Source organism: Streptopelia decaocto (assembly GCF_964273445.1).
Source record: "Streptopelia decaocto genome assembly, chromosome: 3".
NCBI lineage: Eukaryota > Metazoa > Chordata > Aves > Columbiformes > Columbidae > Streptopelia > Streptopelia decaocto.
The window spans coordinates 56923608-56944405 of record NC_138656.1 but is presented as its reverse complement, the minus strand read 5'-3'; the positions used below and the strand labels follow the sequence as shown (position 1 = coordinate 56944405).

At 40.2% G+C, this 20798-nt stretch overlaps 1 protein-coding gene across 7 annotated transcripts in view; it reads right to left on the bottom strand.

The window, feature by feature from the left end:
• ARID1B (AT-rich interaction domain 1B) overlaps window positions 1-20798 on the bottom strand; it is a 330843-nt gene that overhangs the window by 13854 nt on the left and 296191 nt on the right. For all 7 annotated transcript variants that reach the window (XM_082048491.1, XM_082048493.1, XM_082048495.1 and 4 more), the window contains 4 exons: window positions 15117-15326; window positions 11478-11682; window positions 2244-2382; window positions 749-921 (listed from right to left, as the gene is read on the bottom strand). In XM_082048491.1, the coding sequence (XP_081904617.1) occupies window positions 749-921; window positions 2244-2382; window positions 11478-11682; window positions 15117-15326 (727 nt within the window). The remainder of the gene's footprint in view (window positions 1-748; window positions 922-2243; window positions 2383-11477; window positions 11683-15116; window positions 15327-20798) is intronic.

The following is a 20798-nucleotide window of genomic DNA, read 5'->3' as shown; positions in this document are numbered from 1 at the left end:
CCACTTTCTTAATTTCATCTCCTCCATCTACTCTCCTCTTTGCAGCCATTGTGAGCCCTGCTTGTGTCCTTTCATCCCACTTTCCTATATATGAGGCATGCAAGATTGATTAATTTTAGGCACATTTTACAATATTCACAAAACCATCTGTAGGTTAAGTGCCCCAAAGGACAAGAGTCGGGTTTGACATTAATTTTAACTTTCGCTTTCTAAAAATAAGCAAACTTTGAGTGTGTTTATCACCTTTTGACAGAGGCTGTCCAAGTGAGAAAAAAAAATCAACTTTCCTATTCTGAAAAATACATAAACTGAGAGAGCACTAGGAGACTTGCTCAGTTCCACACAGTGAATTCCCAGTTCAGCCCTAGTACAACCAGACATGTTGCTTTACCATTTCACATTCTAACATTGAAGTCCATCATCTCATTTGCAGAATAGCTAATCACCCTCAAGAAACATACGGCATTGCACAAAATCTAACCCTATGAATTTATGCCATTTCCTGAAATGTATTCCCACACGCATTTTTAGGATTCTGTTAAGTCTAAAATAAACAGTATGACTCTAAGAGAGGAAAATATGACCAGACCAGAACAAAACACAACTGCATTGTACCTCTCTTTTTGCTATAAGCATACTATTTAAGCAATAGCAAAACCAGCAAAGTAAAAAAGCTCATTGTGATGACTAGAACATCTTGATTACACAGAAGTAGGGAAGAATACTTAAGTTCCCACAAAGAAAATACCTTTTCTCATTCCACCGAAAGGATCTTTATTCGGCTCATATGGCATCCTTCCCATCATATCTGGCATGTTTATTCCCTGCTGGTATGGTGCATTTGGCGTCACAGAGTTTCGCTTCGGGAACGCTGAATCACTTACATCAGAAAAGGGATCGTGCACACTAACTGCACTGTTTCTAGCAGATGAGAAAAAGGAGCCATTAACATCATCCCGTATTCATAGGAACAGTGAAAGAAAGACTGGACTATAACACACCCAGCCTGTGATGCTGTGGCAGTGATCAGTGCAGGATATATCCGAGGAAGATGCAAAACACTTTCACAATGGACAATCATTAAGAAAATGTTCCCATTTTTCCCCCAAGCTTATCTGACTACTTACCTTAAAGATCATGGGTTTAAATCTAATTCAGCTGTACATGTTCTTATTACACAAAAGCCTAAGCCCTTCTGAAATTTCACTGTTTGCCGCACTACCCTAAGGCAGTGAGCTCCACAGCTTAATTATATGCTTTGTCACAAGAGTATTAGTTTTTATCAGTTTCATATTTATTACCTTTCAGATTTACGAAGCACCTCATTGCTCTCCTACTAGAGGAAAGACTAAACAGTAACACTTGATTTAACTCCCAAACACTATTTACTGTTATGGAGACGCACTAAACTATATGGTTGCAGCCAGCTTTATTCTAAAGCTCTAAAAATTTGGCTTTGGAAGTGGAGTTTCCCTGATAACTATCGGATTTATCCTTAATGCAGAGGAATTTTTTTTACATCATGAAAGAAAAGTCAATCTGAATTAAAGATTATTATGAAAGCTTCTTGCTATCCTTTCTGCAGTATTACAGATGGAGAAAAAAGAACCTAAGTATGTTAAGTTTAGAGTGATTCTGTATGTAGTTCAGAGCTCAGCTATGTGCCTGCTGAAGTCACTAAGAACACTTTTGCTGGACTTCAGTGGGTTAAGGCTCCACTTCAGATTCAGCCAGTCTATGTGACTTCCACGACATTCAACTGAAAGGGATCTCTTGGTCCATCCAGTCGAATCCTCTGCTATCTCAACCACTGTTAGTATATATGCTTTTCATAATTTGAATTTAAGCAACACCTTCAAACCACACATTCCTCCCTCCTAAGCATGAATGTCTGGACCTGTACACCAGAGGAGGACAGGGTAAGCAAGGAAAGGAAGGCTGTGGTTCTAAGTTGGTGCTGCTGAGTTCCACCTTGCTCCCCACTGTTCACGTATTTGCCTGCCTCCCTTTGCACTAGTGTTTGTCTGATCCTTCTCTAGTACTGAGAGAGCTAACACAGCTCCCACTCCTTCCTCTCTTTCCCTCCCTCCCCTCCAAAAAGAAATAATTTTCTGCTGCTTTTAAGGCTCTGTCTGGTTCACCACAGAATCAGATGAGTGCCTGAGCAGTTGGGAAAGGGAAAGACCGGCTTAAACTGTTGTAGAACTACAGCCCCGCCAAATGCACCAAAGCCCTTTCCATACCTGCCACCCTGCATAGGTGTCATCTGTCCATGAGGTGTTGATGCTGGTGTTGGGGGCTTCAAATCGCCTGGCACTTCTGTCATGGAATTACTACCAGTAGACTGTGGAGTCTGTGGGCCTTGCAAGGAACCAGAATTAGCTGGGAAATCAAAGAAAAAGAACTATTAAAAGGTAGCAGCTGAATTCCTGTGGAAATAATAATCATCAAGGAGAGAAACTGGTCCTTTCCCCCATAAGTCTGCTTATATCATGCGTCTCAGCACTTTACAACTTCCTCAAAATCCTCGGAGATCAGGATACACTGTGCAGTAATAGCCATCATCTTTCCTAGAACCATGAATTTAATCTGCTGCCTGAAGCAACATTAATAGAAATCACCTAGATGAAGGATCATTTAAATCAGAGGTCAGAGATACAAAGTTAATTGTCTATAGTTTACAGCAGAGTAAATGAAGGTTGTTCTTCAGCACAGCTTCTTCATATAATCACAATCACAACACATACGTTTATAAGGCAAATTTAAGCCAGAAGCTTTTCCTCACAAATTTAAACTCCTATATTAATAGAAATTCATAATTTAATTTACCACTAAAAGGCAGACATTTCCATGGTGAAACATGGGAAAAGATTAGTGGCGCACTGCAGCCCCATGCCATCTTTGAGATAGCATGAGAAAAGGTTGTATTTAAGAAATGTAAAAGGCAATCTGGGATAAGAAGAAAACAATCACTGAAAGCAGAATTTGAACAGGAGGCTATAGTTAATGCACTTAATACGATTGTAAAAACAGCAATGGACGTCCTAATAAAATGAGTTAGGTTCATTGTAGAGCACATGCAACAAGATCAGGTCAATTCTGCAAAGCATCTATTTCATTTGCAGAAACTTCTATGTTGAGATCTCAGAACACGATAGAGCACCTGCACTACTGTCCTTCACCATGATGGTAAATTGCTGTATTGTTGAAATGACAAGTGTAGAAAAGCGTGTACTGTTCTGTTCCAGTGAGACTGAACAGTAATAAGGATATTAAATGAATACAACATATAAGCTAATGATAAAATACATCCAGACCAGTATTTTAAAGCAGACACCAAATTTACTGTTTTCATATGACTACTGAGAAGAAACAGCCCCAAACCCCAGAGATCTGGCATAGTCGTTTTCTGATTTAGAAGATGGTAAGTGGGAATTAGTAACAACATCTAAGACTTGGATCTGATCGGCCTTGCAGCAGAAATTGTATTTGAGCAGAACTTCTAAAATTCCAATCTTCAGATGCAATCGGGAAAAAAAAATTACCAGCAGAAAAATTCATAAATCTAATAGACTCAGAAAGACATGTCTTTGGCTTGAGAGGTCCTTTTTTTTTTTTTTTTATGAACTGTCATGTAAGCATCTTATAGTGCCTGACTATCTATGTTCAACAACCAATTAACGAAACTTTATAAATTACTGCTAGAGGGAAAAGTGGAACAAGCAGTATGGGCTTTTCTTCTGTATGTGAATGAAAGAGTAGTTTATAATTGACTCAGAATGCTAGAACACTCATCATCTTGACAGGCAGAGCTTGTTTTTAACTAAAGAACACCTTTTTTATATGTGTTTCATTTATATCTGCAACACATGTTCCACTATCTGGAAATCAGTCCCAGTAGCAAGTGCATATGTAAAATCCACATTGTGTAGACCACGTTGTTCTTGTCCTCAGCTTTCTGAGGCATGTTTGGATTATGCTCACACAGTAATGAGGTTCAAAAAAAGTTCAAGAAAAGCTCTCTGATTGCATTAATACAGTAACAACAACATTTGCAACAACTAATGCTACAGCTGACTGAAGGCTTTAGCACTATAATAAAACAAATCCATATGATAATTAAAAAATCATCATGCTCACATAAAGTGAACCCTTTGTATATATGACCCAAGTGAGCTGGGATCATTCTCCTGCCCTTGAGCTTTAAACACAATTCCAGATTACTTCTAAAAAACTTGAAAGCATTTTTGAGTTAAGCCACACATTGTCACATACCATCTTGTTATATTAGAACCATGTAAGTAAACATCTTGGTGTACCCATTTACTTACTATAAAATACGATATTGCCTAACCCTGCATATTTCTCTTATCTTGGGCTACTAAGCAGCAATTAAGTTCTTCCTACCTACCTATCCTACCTAAGCAAGAACATAATTCATAACTAAAGAAAACCTAAAGAAAATAAGTAAAATATTTTTTCAGTATCTATCAGCTTGCATGGGTATAGAATCTTTAATATGAATAACTATGTGTTTTATATAGTCTTCTTGGATAAGGAAGGGTTTAAAAGCAAAAAGAAGATACCTAATTGAGAGCTACAAGTCAAATTTCTATCTGCTAGATGGTGATTATAGGGTTGGTTATTTTTCCCACACCTCTTTTTAAACAACTGCATATGAACAGCTGAAAAAATGGAAGGCAAATGCTATCTTGAGAAGTGCCAAGTTTCTGGTACTGCTTTGTTAATATGCTGTGCTCTTGACATCCACTGGGTCAGGGCCACTTCTACAGAAGAACAACTGCAAGTGTTCCAATTTCTGGATTAGGTCATCAGCTCCCAAGAAGAGCCCAAGTGTGGATATGACCTACAATGCAACTGCATACATTCACAGGCCACTGAATAGTTCATCTATCTTTTAGTAATAGCTTCAATGTAAATAGCACATTCCTTGAGAAGGAATAAGTATGCACTCTTAATGCTCACTGTTGGTAGATCGGGTACAATTGTTTAAGCAACTTAACTTTCTCTTCTATGATGTGATTTTCAGTACCTTTGCCAAGCTTCAGCCTATCATCAGGAACTCATCCTGACAAATATTCCCCTCAAGCTAATTTTGATTTGGAAATTTGCAGCTGTAACTGGCCAGCTTTTTTTAAAGAATATGCCTTTGAAAACATATAGTCTTCTTCTGTTGTCCCGAAAAGAGAAATATTTTTCTGTGAGTCTTCCAAGCCAAGAATATATTTAGGCACCTTTTTCACACACAGCACCAGCGGTCCCTTCATTGTCTGAAGATAAAACTTGGTGGTAGTGTTGGGGACGTGCCTATGATGGGAAACTACTCTTGCTGTTCCAGTGTTTATTCTGATTTGGTCAAATAAATTTGTGAAAAATACCTGCTGATAAGTAGAGATTATTAACTTGCTATACATCCACTGCTTGGTTTTCTGAAGATCCTACTTGCACTTATTTCAGGCTGGGGGTGAGCAGGACTCTCACTGTAATTCAAAGAATTCAGTACTGGGAAGAGTCCAACACTGGGCATGTGAAATTGAATTTTGCACAGGAGATTCTTAGATGTGTGTTCCTTTTATCAGAGAGTCTGTTTAGAGATGCTGTTTTCCAGCTGTGCAGAACATGTAGGGCAACAGATGAGATCATATAAAGGGCTATATATGGCAAAACTTAGAAAACCGGCACCCAGAATTAGTGGATACTCATGTTGTAAATTTTTTGGTAGCCGAGTTCCTCTTCCGTAGAATGGGAATCATATGACTCATATACACTTGTAGTGAGGTCGAGAAAAACCAAGGAGTAAATTTATAACTTTCTGTTTGAGTCTATGGCACAAGTAAGAGCTGTGTACCGTAAAGTGAGGATAACATGAAATGCTGAGTAACTCCTCGCTAACTGAGCACTGTTTGTTCCGTGTGCTGAATGACACAGACGTTGCACGGAAAAAATTTCAATGCGACTACATAATCAAGAGTGCATTGAAGTGTATTTGCACAAGGAAACATAATTAAGGTTGCAAAGATTATGTCTCACTTTTGACATTTCCTAACCTTTGAGCACTTGACTTTGCATCAAAGCAATATACTTCAAACAGTTTTTGGATATAGCATGTACACAGGTGCCTGCATGCACACATGTTAAATGCAAACTAGTTATGCTCTCTCACATGTTTTACACACATTGCTATTAGCAATATTTTCTAGTTAAAGAACATGACAACAACCCTCTCCTCTGTAAGAAAGTGCTATATTCCTTTTGCTTGTTTTACCTTAAATTTTACATTTGTTAAGCAGCTCTCTGAAATTTTTACATCTATTCTTGCAGGGTTTTTATTATGGTAGATGTTTAATTTTGATTGTGGACATCCCAAAATAGAAACTGTATCTTTTAAAGTGCTTCGTAAGCTTCAGTATTAAAAAAAAAGAACTAAGAAGGAAGACGATGTTCTTTTAAAATGGGTAATCTCTTCTTACATGTTTCTGCAGCAGACTTGAAGATGTCCAAGAAAAAACCTGTGTGTACATAGCTACTGAATTCTTCATCTCACATCCACATGTAAGTAACACTTGTCTTTCAAGTGTCCTAACAGATTTGGAAGAATATGCTTTTAACAATAAAAAAATCCATCCAAGTTGAAATAAAATGAACATCTTTGTTAGTGAGGAGGTGAGGTCCCCTTCTACAGTTCACTCAATGGCATGTGTTATTCTCGGCAGCATAGAATTACAGCATCGGCACGGCTTTTTCCTTGCAAAGCCTGCATCGCAGCAAGTACTTTTTTCAGGAGAGACACTTTATTTACCAGAACAGAAACATGCAGTTAAAAAAAAAAAAAAAAGAAAAAAAATCAAATCTTTCTCATGCCAGCATTTTCTTCCCTTCAGGAAAAAAAAAAAAAAAAAAAAAGAGAAGAAAAGAAGAATGCAACCTCTTGAAACTCCATTAATAGGAAGCCTGACATGCTCTCTAGGATATCCCTACCTTTTGCCAGAAGCTACAAATGTATACTCTAAAGTAAACAATGGAAAGGTTACTGAAGGTTAAGTACATTCACATACTTCAGAGTGAACAGCCAGCCGCCACGCTGGGAAGATAATTTACACAGCACGAACTCAGTGCCCCAGTTAAGCTGGGCTGGGGGCTGATGGCTGCAGCAGGGCCCCCCCGAAGCGGGTGCTGGCACAAGCATGGAGGCACCTCTGTCTGTCCCCCCATCCACCCCTCCCCACCCCTTGCCATCCATCTTCCTGGGGATTCCCTGGCTGGCCTCATGACACCCTCCATGACATCACCTTGCCTCCTAATAATAGCACTTCAGCCAGCCACCCGCCAGCAGAGACGGATGGGTTTGGTTACAGACGGGCTCACTGAATGGCTGTGTTGTGTGGTGCTGTGTCCTGTGCCCTCCCTGCCACCCCCCTCCCCAGCCTTGTTTCTCTGCTGCCAAGGAAACACAGGGAACACACTCTTGTCGTGCTCTGTTCCCTCCTTCCAACACAGGCGCAGTTTTTCCAGGTCTGCTGTAATGAAATCTCTGCTGACATCAGGGCCAGCTGCTGAGTGTTACTCAGGAGCATCCTCAGCTCTACCACCGCGGCCATCCTGTTCGTTCAGTATAGCATAAACCACTCAATCTCTAATTTTGAGTCTTGTGCACACATAACCGCATACTGAAGCTCAGAATTTACAGTGCCAGAGTACAGTAATGGAAAATAACTCCTTCTTTGAAATTTATTCTCCAGTATCCGTTAGTGCTCAGCATAATGGCCCCCAGAATTATTGTCAGTTTAGAACTTGCCACATAAGTAGTGCATATCTTGGTCAAAACCATCAAACACACATGACAGGAAGAGCATTCTGTCTTTGTACCCACTTCTGGAAAGCACTGGAGTCCTAGAAGGATGCTTACAAAGACCTACAACTCTTCTCTCTTTCTAAGGGATTTTCTGTGCAGCAAAAGATCGGTCAACAGTTGACACGGACCTTGGCACAGATGCAACAACCAGGACATAAGGCCAACAGAGGTCCTCTAATAGCTAGTCTGCCATTAAGCATCTGCTGCTGATGGCATTATCTGACCCAGACAGATTGAAGCTGTGATAGAAAGGCCTCAGCCTACCACAAACATATCTTCAACTTAGCCTTAGAGCAGTGCAAGCCACAGTAAACCACACTCAGGCCCTCACGTGTCCCTGCAAGTTTTATGAAAGAACGGAAGAGGTTCTGACAGTGGTATGAAGCCAGAACATTTATTAAAATAGGCAGGTAATGCTACCCCTAACACTTCGGTTACTGTGCAAACCTCTGCTGAACAAAGCCAACCAGCCTGTCACTTTGCTGCTCTATCCTCCTTTTTTCAGCTTTTTATAATTGCTGACATTATTCTGAATTGCATTGGACATAGCACTAAATAATTCACTCCTTTACATACCATTTACCTTATTAATGATGTTGTAAAAACCAGAAGTGATGGGAGAATCCCTCATCAGTGCTACAAGCAAATGGACTAACACATGGACCCAGATCACTGCTTTGCAGTCCCATAGATTTTGTGGGTTTTTCAGTGTTCCTTCTATGATTCCATTCCCAAGGTCATCTGTGAGGCAGCCACATAATCGTCCCTTGGATAAGGGACATTTGCAACAACTGATTTGCTCTGAACTGAGTGTCACCATGCTCCCACCTTGCATAACACCTACCTGGGAACTACATCTACACAGGAACTGAATTCTTCTCTGTACCAAGAAGGCTGCCAGTTTCTATATATTCTTATATATATTTGCTATACATTCTTCTGAGCAATTGAAATATTTAGTTTAAAAAGTTCTATGAAGATGAGCTGATCTTTATACTTTCATGACCCTGATTTCATAGCATCAGCTGGCTAGAACTGCACAAAATACAGCACCCTTTCCTCTGAGACAAGCCCCGCCCCCCGCCCCCGCCCCCCCCCCCCCCTTCTTCCCAGAACTAACTTCAGCCCTAATACTGTAACTAGTTCTCTGCAAATGGATTTGGCATCAAAGTGGCTCTGCCTACACTGAGCTAACTGCACAACAGAGGCTAATGGTGAAAGCAAGGACCTTTGGAGGCAACTGTTTCTTGTTGTATTGGGCTCCCATGCCCTCTGAATGCCAAAGAGTAACAGATTATCTAAAGTACATCACAACTCTACTTCTTTTGTGCAGTTAAAATGTTAATGTTGGTATATAGTAAAGAAAAAGGAGCAAGAAAAAAAGCTGACTATTAAAGAGAACAGGCTTGTACTCTGCAGCATCTATACCTCAGCGGGATTTCATGTATTAAAGCTGATACACACTGGGAAAGCCTTTCTCCGTACAGAAGTGCAGTCCATTCAGTGACACGAGCTCTTTTCTTGCCAACAAAACAAACCTTGAGATCTTTGCTTGCTTCCCCCTCTTCTAGTCTCTATGTCCTGCTGTGTTTTTATTTTAGAAAAATAGTTTCAGTTCTCCTCATAGACAGCTTGCTTGAATGTTATGATAAATTTAAACTTGGACTTTGCCATTTTCATCTGTAGTGTCATGATGCAAAAAGTCCCTCTAAAAGTGGTATGTCTGACATTTCTGTTCCTTGTTTAAGATTATGTATTTAAATAACAATCCTTTATCTCAAAATTCAGTCAATTTACGGTGATGATCCCCAAACCAACTACTGAGAGCAGTGCAGAGCAGTGAGAGGCTAAAGGAGGAGAGAGCAAAGCAAAACACTCTTTCATTTTTAGTACTGCTGTTGAGTTCTAGAAACAGATGAATTTCCTCTTTACCCTCCTGAACAAGTTGAACAGTTTCAGCTCCCCTTAGCAGCTTTCTCTGGAGGTGACAGGTAAGTCCAACATCTTTTATTTTTCGCAATGGTGCACACTCAGGAGAATCTATGCTCATTTCAGACAGAAAAACATTGGGACTATAGGCTTCACTTCTAGTACCAAGTATTTTTACCCATTTCTAAACTTGCCTTGCAAAATAACCTAGTGATATTCTTTATTAAATAATCAGCGTTGGGTTACATAACAACCCTAGGTGTTAAAAGGTGGAGGAAATATTTAAGGTATTAAACAAAGAGATGTACACAGTAAGATTTTAACTAAACACTCCCCCAAATCCTTACACTGAATACATTAGGCTGAAAAAGATGTAAGCCTTATGGCCTTTATCTTTTTCAAAACTGACAAAGCGCTGTCATAACAAATGATCTTGTAAAAGCTAGAACTGTATTATATGATTATAAAGGTCTTTGCAATTTTCTGGTATCTACGACAGGAATTCTCAAACTGGAGCCACACAGCCTGCAAACTGCCTGGAGAGCTTGCTGTGTCCCTGACTTGCCACTTCCCACCTTCAACCAGTGAACTCCACTAACAGAAATTAGGGTATTTAATACTTTCCTTATGCTGCCCTCTAATGCAGGAAACTGCTGTAAACATATCAAGAATTATATTCTCTTGGCCATAGAAGGTGGTCTGCCTAACAGTAATTGTGAAGGTAAGTCTTTACAAAATTATTTTGTTGGTCAGAAAAGCCTAATAACCAGCAAATCAAAGGAAACATTTCCTCTTTCATGGGTGGTCCAGACCTCAACATCATAGACTAATACTACACCTTTTCCAATCTACTTAAAATGTTACAACTGAAGAATTTTCCTGCCTTGAATATCACGCATGACTATCCAATCTTGAGAGTCTTAAGCTGAATTAATTTAGAAAGAAAACAGCGTGGTTTCAAACACCACACTGTACGCTGAACACTGGACAGCTAAAATCAAGAATTTCCAGTTCCAAATTTTCAGACAAGAAGATAAAGACAGTGATGCTAATGACTAATCTGACATACAGGATTAGCAACAAAAACCAGAGAGCATGCCTCCAAACTGTGAGGTCTGGCAGTGGGGATGCACCATACTCTCAACTCTCTCCATCCGCCATGCATTCAGCGTGAGCTGTTTCAGAGTCCAGCACCTGCCAGCCTGACTCCAGCTGAAGCTTTACTGACCAGTTGTTGGGCTCAGAACGCAACTTTGGAGTCATGGCAAGGGAGGCGCAAGTACCAGAATCTGATCTTTAGACAAACGGACGTTCCTTTTAGTCCTGGCTGCCTCCTGTCCTGCAGTGCAAGCACGTCCACGCAGAATGCTCTTCTCTTTATTATGCGCACGTAACTCTGAATATTCAGGGTAAGCTGGTGCACACGTCTTTACATATTAGAGTGAGCAATGACAAACCAGACACATGACTGCAGATGTCCCTTCAGAGTTAAATCTGACTTGACTCAGGAGCTAGCTCCAAGTCGGAAAACAAGATGCCAACAACATATTTTACCTTCATTTTTTTTTGTTCAGCATTAGCAAGGCACGCTTCTAAATACATAAACTGCAACGCAGTGAGCATCTTATGCATTCAAAAAATGGTTGTGTAAGAGGCTGCAATTTTCTTGACTCACCAGGAGATGGCGGCTGAATCTTAGGTTGTTTCTTAGTATCTCCAGTGCTGAAGACTTCTGGAGGGGGCTCCTCCCCTCGCTCAATCTTGCACTCGAAGGCAAACAGGTACTGAATGTATTGTTTTTTCAGGGAGCTGGCTGCACTGCTCGAAGTGCCAACGTTCAAGGTGGTTGCCAGCTCACGCCACTTCTTGTTTTTATTAACCTAGCAAAATAAATGGTAGAATCATTGGTTTGCAGCAAAGCATTTTGTTTAAGTCAGGAGACAAAAAGGGGGGAAAAAACAAAAAGAAAAAAAAAAGCACGTAATGTCTTGGTTTACTTCTACATTTTTCGTCTTTTAACTAATGCTCATTACTCCCACACACAGTAATGCATAGACAGCATTTACAGTTATAAAACCATTAAGGAACCTGCTGATAGCTACATAAAAAGCTTTGCTTGTGGAGAGTCTTCTGCATGGTGCATCTTCTAAATGCCTTGCGCTCTCCCAGGGCCTATGCTCTTCAGTTAGCAATCCATCTCCAAGCAAATGCATGCTCATTCTCCCTCTCTCTGACACCCACCTGCACCCACCTCATTCTAATTAAAAAGCAGCTTCTAAAAACAAATTTAGAAATCAGTAATAGCATTATTCTGAAATTTAAGTGTTTGAGCATTGATATGAAAAATAAATTTTTCTGCAAAATAGCCACTATCTGTCAAACAGTTCAGCCTATAATTCTTTCACTTCAGAGTGTCTTGCAGGGACAGATCAGTGATCCCTCAGCTAGATAACAGGCAGAGTGAAGTGAGGTCCCTTAATTAATTAAGGCAGACTTCAAACACACAGGCGAGTCCAGCAATACTCTGTATTACAGTGCTGACTGCACAACTCTGCTGTGAGTCTTGTTTGCAGTGTGAGCCTGAGAATATTGAAAGACTCTGTTCATGAGCTCCTCAAACACAGCTGGTCTGTAGTAACAGTGAAGTTAATTTCTCATCCTGGATGAAGCCACTGGCTGGCTCAGCTCTACCACTTGTAGCAGCCAGTATTTTTGCTTCAATACCTGGTGCCCCAGAGTTCATTCAACTAGTTGTGCAATTGCTAGGTATCATCCAAGGAAGAGAGACAGCATGGAAATAAAAGGGCTTTAAATGTATGAGCATCTCAGCTTTTGTTGGGGAAGAATCCTGACTCCTGTGCACCATGATGACTCCCTGCTTGCCCTGAGGCCTGAGATTTTAATGACTCCAACGTAACTTTTGCAGCTACAAAGGTATCATTAGTCACACTGTTCCTAAGCCTGTGTGCCAGCAAAGGAAACATTTGTTTCTTGAAGTGTTTAATAACACTAACTGCTGCCAGTCAGCAAAGATCTTTTGGGGATAGCACTAATAGCAAGCAGGCCGGCATGGCTATGCAAAGTGTTTTTATTTCTCTGGTACATCCTGCAAGAACTCAGGAGTTAAAGGAGACAAGATTTTCATAAACTGACCCCGTTGAGGCTTGAAATCCAGTCACACAGTCCTTTGTGCCCACTGACTTACAGCGAAGTGGTGCGCAATGAACACATCGCATACTGCAAACAGAAACATCCACACCTACATGCCCAGTATATGGGCATTTAGAAGAAGACTGCCAACAGCTGCTTGGTTCAAGTTTTACACCATCAGTTGCAACTATCCAGACAGAATACGCACTGCTGCTGCGCAGCTGCAGCTCCACTCCCTGTCACTCTCCAGCTAGAACCATGAGGAGCGGAGTGCTGTGCTGCAGTTGGAGCAACAGGACAGCATCACACAGATGCCTTTAAATAAATGTCAGCAAGCACCTCTCAGTAGCCCCAAACCGCTAAACACGGTGACCACTCACATGGGCACACCAGCAAAACCAGGAGCCTTTATTTTCAGTGTCAATTTTTACCCATAGTGAAGCACACACACACGTGTCACTCAAGCCCTTTCAAAAATCAGCCTAAGCAAACAGCATCTATTCTTTGGCAAGGCATTATGTCTGTCACTGCAAATCAACACTGAGTGTCCCAAAAGAAAATAAATTTCCATAATAAGCAAACATGAATGATTCTCTAGAATAACCCATCTGCCCCCCATCTTGCTTAGTTTTTGATGTTAAGAGTCATACTAGGGACACAATCACGCTGTATGAGGCAGAGCAGCTGCATGATACGATTTACCTGTAATAAAGTTTCTGAGCTAAAAGTAATGAAATCTTTATGATGCTGGGGGGCACGAGCTGATCACTGAAAGTGTCAGGATAACATTTCTTGCCCGTATACAGCATTTAACAACTGGCAAGGTGAACTATATTAGGTTTCTCTGCCTTCCTTTAATAACAGAAATAGCTTAAATCTCTGGACTTGAAGGGCCAATGATCTAATTCAATGATCTAATTCAGTAGTCAAATACTACACTAGGTGTGCTATTCAAAATAACATCGAAAATGGTACAAATTGATGTTGGACATTTCTTTCTTGAACTAACCACATATATTATTAAAAATGCGCTCTCTTTCTGAGGATCTAATTTGTTTGATATATTTTTGAGTCCAGATTTGTAATTACCATTAAATTATATCTATTTAAATATTAAATATTATCTATTTTATAATACATACTGCAGATACATCTTTATCTACATAGCTATGTTTAAGACATCATTTTGCAAAGCACTGAACATCTACAAACATTCCAAAACACACAGAAATGATGGGTCGGTGCACTTCACAGTAGCTTCTAGCACCCAGCCAGAGCGATCCCCTAGATGCAAGGGATGCTTTGTAAAAGCATCAGGCAAGGACAGATGATTTTGAATACCAAATCTAAGGCTGCAAATACTGACCATTTTATCCTCCTTCCCCTTTTGGTGCTGCTAGGCAACAAAACATTTAGTTTTGCTCTGTGGTGGTCAGTCTTCTAGAACTCACAAGTGATTTCCAAATATCTCTTTGTAAAACTTCCAGTGAACTGGTGAGAACACAAAGCAAAGCTTCTCTCTTCTGTCTGTGACTTTTGCAATTTCAGCTCTTCCTGCTTTCATTTTCCTTCATCTCGATTAAGTAATTCACCTTTTCCTTGTAATCATTTTACTTGTAAGGCAACTCAAAATACCCTGTAAGCATCTTCCAAACACAGGGATAGCACAGTCCCTGTCTAAGAAACAAATGTACTATACAGAGACACTCAGAGATGAAAGATTTGGGATGAAGGACTGTGTTTCAATAATGTATCTCTGCCTCTTCTGTGGAGAGATGAATTGATTTGTCTTAGAGGCAGTATCCCTATCTGAGAAGGATGGATTTCAAAATCTCCTTTTCCTTTCAGCTCTATCATGTATTTCTTACTCATAACTTTGATCTAATGGCCTCTTCTTCTTTTCTTCTCTTGGTGCATTACTGCATTCCCCCGAACAGGTAACAATTTCATCTGTCTAGAGCAATGGCCAATTTTGATTCAAACTGTAGAGTTTTAAGGCAATTATGAAGAAAAAAAAAGAACTCTGGACAAATATTAAAGCATGAAACTATTTTCTTCAACCACTGTCAGGGCTAAAAATGTAACCATGTAACCAGCAGGAAACAGTCTAGAAAAAAAAGTGCATCACTTTTCAAAAGGTTCACTTTCAAGCCCTTCTTCTCACCTGTGCTAAACCTCCAATCTCCTTGACGCAGACATAGAGCCTGAACAGGTCCAGGGGCTTCTTGCCCACAGCTGGCAGACTGGCCACGGGTGTGCCCCTCTCCTCCATGAACGTCAGGTACCGATCCACCCACATCTTGCGCTCCGGCTCGTTTCCTAGTTCATAGACTTTTGTGATCTTCTCTCCAGTTGTGGTAGAGGAACTTGATTTCTAAGTCGCAAGAAGAAAAAAAAGAGTTGGGGGAAGGGTGGGAGAGGGAGGGAAAAGAAAGTAAGAAACTCACAACACTGAAAAAGAGAAGATGTCAAACAAACTAAAGCTATCACACAACAGTCAGGAATGAAGGCTACTAGTTCAGGCACAAACAGTACATTCTGTCCATATAAGGAAAATTCAGCTTTTTAAAATAAAGGGCCCAAACTCCCCATTCTCATATTTCTTTCACAATCTGAACTTTGGATCCCAGAAGGCAAGTTTCTGATGTTGCCTCATATTATTTTAAGAAGAGGCAGCTCTCATATAGTGCTTCTCATCCACTTATCTCAAAGTGCTTTGTAAGCAAAAATTTGGGTAAAGTCAAAACCAAGTTTGTCCCACACAAGTTTACATAATCCTAAAAACAAACCAAATCAACCCTCTCCCCTTTGCCCCTCAAAAGGGGCTAGAAAACCTGAAGGCGTTTCTCCAGAACAGGAATTGCACAAGAGTAGCCTAAAGCGTGGTTATGCTTTACTACCTCTTCACACCACTGCTGCCCAAGAATCAAGATGAGAGTGCCTACAGTACGAGGAGACTGGTGGCCATACTCTTTGTGAACTGCTAATTAGCTGTTGGAGGCAATAATGCTTACGAGTAGCTAGCCCTCCCTTGAAGGAGAACAGAATATAGTCATCTCATATGTCTTACCTTGTAAAGAGAAAGTGTATTATGCCCTGGTCAAACCAGGGATGGAAAGCAACCAGAGCTGAACCACCACCAGGGAAAGGGAAAGACTTGGAAAGAGCAGAATTTTCTCATGTGGCAGAAGTGCAGGAGCACACCCATTCTGCTGCTGCTCTATTTGGGCTTTACAGCTAATCAAAGCTCATGTTGTCTCGATGCCTTTTCTTCTCTGTGGAGATGGAAGAAAGCACTGAGGCTGCTACACAAACTCTAACTTCTCACCATATCTTTTCTGTGCAATATAACGCTGTGAGCTGGGCTCTGTGCCACGTGTGGATGGACTACACACTACACCCTAGCTGAGGTGTCCCTGAGGTGACAACACAGAGGGGCTGCTGCTACTGCAGGATAACCCTCCTGCGTGCAGAAGGCAAAGTGACTTGCTCAGCAGCAGAAGATGGAAGTGGTTCAGAATTAAACACAAGAGAAAAAGATTGACATGAAGCTTTGGGAAAGGAGACAAATATATGAAGGGAAACATATCCTTCATGTCTGTATAGTAAAATCCTAAACTGGATTGTTGATTGTGGTAGACACTTCTTTAAACTCATCTAGTCAATCACTCTCTCCCTCCTTTGCCTTCTCCTTATTTGAATGGGAGACAGCGCTATTCTGAAGCAAACAGGAACTTACTTCTAGTTGAAACACCTCTAAACGAGACCCCAGCTGCACCTCACAGATGTTACAGAATGACCCACTTTGTCCACATCCCCACATCGTGCTGCTGAGGACTGGCACTCAACAACACCAAAGATGCAGTGGGGTAGCGTCCAACTGCCAAAGATTTTTAAAAGCATTGCCACCATTCATCTTGCACGTTAGCCTGGAAAACATGACAGGTTCTGTATGTCCCTCCAGCCATTAGCTGAAACTTGGCCACACTGGAGGACAGCCAGGGAGAAAAGAGATGTGAATCCAAAGGGGGTGACCCAGCAGTTCCGTGAGCCATTGCTGTTCTTTCCAGTGAATGGATATTCATTTTAATTAAATAAATAGCCTCCTATAAAGTTTTCTGCCTTGCTTCCTGATACTGTAACTTCTTCGCAGCAGTCCGTCCTACAGACAGATATTATTACCTGTATTACCTAGAAACGAGGTGATTCCTGAGTTTACCTGCACCAGATTCAGTTGTCTCACAACTCCTACTGAAGTCAGAGTCAAGGCTGAATTTGTTTTACTAGGTCACTGGCAGGAAAGTACTTTGACAAGAGTCCGGTAGATTATGCAAACAAAGCACAAACTGACTCTCTAATGGCAACCAGTTTACTCTAAGCATCACTTGCTACGTATCTGGGTGTTTAAGAAAATCAGTTTAAATCTTTTCAACAAACGTACTTTGCCAAAGATTTTTGGGGGGCATGGGTGGAAAGAGGGAAGTAGGCAAGTCATGTTGCTACAAATTTGATTTTATAGTGAAGATATATGATCACATAGGCTTGAACAGCTGAACAAACTGAAGCTACTCCACCACCAACTGCAATATGAACAGTTACTGTACTGCTCATCAGCATTAGTTTTAATCTGACATGATACCGTGGGACTCTAATAAAAATGAAGGTGGGAAATTTCAGCTTTTACTCAGAAGATTTTGCATGTGCTTATATTCTAACATGAGAAAACAAAATAGTTTCTGTTTCACTTTTCTGGTAGTTCATGATTAAGAATGTTCAGATTTACCCATTTTACGTTTTCATTTTTATATAGTAAGATTATCTTTTTTGAATCAGATTCAGAGCAGAATGGAAACCAGTTAACCATTTTTCATTCTGGGTTTTTCTACTCTACATGTGAAATGATGCTGCTTTTCAGCAGTGTGGCAGCAGGCTCTAAAATGACACTATCATCTGAAAACTTTTCACAGTTTACACAAGGTTAGAAGTGTTTCTTACTGTGTGAGCTTTCAGGTTGTCATGCTTTGTAAAATGGGTGCAATTTTCTTCTAAAGTGAAATGTTAACTTTAGAAGAATGCACCGGAGGGAAGAATGCTATTCCCCAAGAGTAAAGATCTTTTTATCTTCTCTATTTTTATAAATGTAAACATATAGAAATGACAGATGTGTGCAAGCTAGTCTACACACAAACAAACTTCAGCTCCACATGGGCAGGTTCAGCTGGAAGCCTAAATTTGCCTAGAGATACATGTTAACCCTCAGAAAATAAAGCTTTATTACAAAATGATCCCATTAGCAGATTGTTAACTAAAATGAGTGCATGTCAGGCAATGCTGGAAGAATACAGATCATGAGCTTTTCTTCTGTTACGTTTGTTGATAATTTTGGTGATAAAAGAATGCTGGTGCAAGCCTGTGGAACATAACTTTACTAATTCAGTTGCATCCTATTCTGCCCTCAATCCCCGGCCCTCTGCTACATGGTATGACTGGCCAAGTTTAAATAGGTGATGTAGAAAATCCTGCATCTAAATACAAGGATACCAAAGCCAATTCTCCTATTAAATTTGTCAGACCCCATACTTTATTTTTACTGCACCTACCACCCATTAAAACTGTATTATACACAGACTCTTATACGGTGAGTATGCAGAATCCTTGAGAGCAACAGAAATTTCTGTAGGAGTTCTTTTCATATTAAGGCAGTGGGTAGTTGTTTTCTTACACATCTCTAAGCATCTATATTAGTACAACTATCTACTGTTCACTTTCACCACTTCAATAAAGACTGCCAATATTACACTTACGACATAGACCTATTTTACTACAGAACAGAGTTGACATACACAGGCAGCAAAAACTGCTGAAGTCCAATCTCTGGCAGAGGTTTTTGCAAGACACAATTGTCTGTCAAGATTTCCTCCTGAAGGACTCTGCAGACCCCTCACAGCTAGCACCATGGAGATATAGTACTATTCAGGTGCATTCACTATCATATTCATGTGTACCTATAGACATAAACAGCATTTTATGGGGTTTTCATAAACTACAGTTTCATTTATGTTGCAGTGACCCTGCATAATTCACACCCACACTTGCAAATTCTCTTTAAGAATTTTAAAGCCACCTCACTACTGTCAGGGATGCAAAACTAATATGCAAAATTAGCATACCAGAAGCATTATTCACCATGAGGGTGGTGAAGCACTGGAACAGGGTGCCCAGAGAAGCTGCGGATGCCCCATCCCTGCAGTGTTCAAGGCCAGGCTGGATGGGGCTTTGAGCAACCTGGTCTAGTGGAAGGTGTCCCTGCCCAAGGCAGGGGAGTTGGAACTAGATGATTTTTAAGGTCCTTTACAACCCAAACTGTTCTATGATTCTATGATTTTACCTATGTATCTGAAAAGCCCTCAAAACATAATTTCTTCTCCACATTTTCTCATGCCTCACTTCCATATAAAAGTCCTGAAAGAGAGGATCCACTTAGTAGGATCACAAGGGTACTGTGAAGTGAATCACAGACCATTCACCCTTGCTTTTATCCTCTGCTGGAATGGAGAAGTTGTAGCACATGAAGCAGCTTCGGGATTTAATGAACAAATTCAGACTGTTTTCAAGTGTAACGAAATGCCTGCAATCAATCGTTCCAGTCTATGTCAGGCTGCTGTTGCAGTCGATGGAAGTTATCCAATACACTGGCCTTCACAGGCAAAAAGCGATCAGCTAATTTACAGCACTCTTCCATAGTTCCAAAGCACTGTATTTATCTCTATTTGTGTACCAAGAAGCTAACTGAAGCTAAAGATGCAGCAGCATTTGGACAGAAGGGTATTCAGAACAAACTGAAAGCACAAACTTGCTTCATTTATGTTTTCCAATGTTGTACTTCGGCATATTTACATGGAAAAAACTCCACATACATTCATCACGACTCTAGGATTTGGTATGCAGTTTATGCAATGAGCTCAGGAATGTGTTATTGCTTGGTAACCTTGCAGAGGAAGAACTTGATGTGTTATCCTGTGCAATAACTCTCTTGCTTTCCTCCAGAAAACCGTCCAAACAAGCAATACCCAAAACATTACTACAAAGAAAACTATCAGGGTTTTTGGTACCACCCTTTCAGAAATGCTGTGAAGAAAAAGATGAGACTTTGTGGGAACAAGCAACACCAGCTGCCTTCTGAGACTCAAAGTTGTTGCCAAATAAACATCAAAACATTCAGGTGGTGCATTTCATGCAATGCTGCCCCTTCGCTCAGGGCTTTCACTACATGTCTGTTTTTTGGATGGGTAGATATTTTTCATTTCGATTGGCCTTCCTCTGTTTGCCCTGAAACATTCTCTTCAGCATATCAATTTGTGAAAATTAAGTTACTATCTTATATCTGTATTATTAATCAGGAAGTAGACTCAGGTTAAAATTCAGTACCAGAGGCCTGTCTTTATGACCCCAATACTTGAGATCAGGTATTAGAATTGTTGCTAATTTAAGTACATGTTAACGTTGGGAAAAAAACCTTTATACTCTTCACAAGAATATATTTCAGTATTTTTTCTACAGAGAAATTCTGACCATTATGACCTTTGGTAAAAAGAAAAGAGGAACAACATATATTTTTCTAAGTCAAACAAACAAAGCAAAAATGTTCAAGTGGACATTTGCTTCCCATAGGCCATATAAGCTTATGTCTGCATTCTCTTTTCTATACATGTATAAAGATTTTCTATGTGCATATAAATAGATATATATGATGAAATCCATTTTTAGCACACACATCTCTCTCAGGTTTTTCTTTACAACCTGTATGAGAATGACTAAACATTATTTATCTAAAAAATACTTTTCT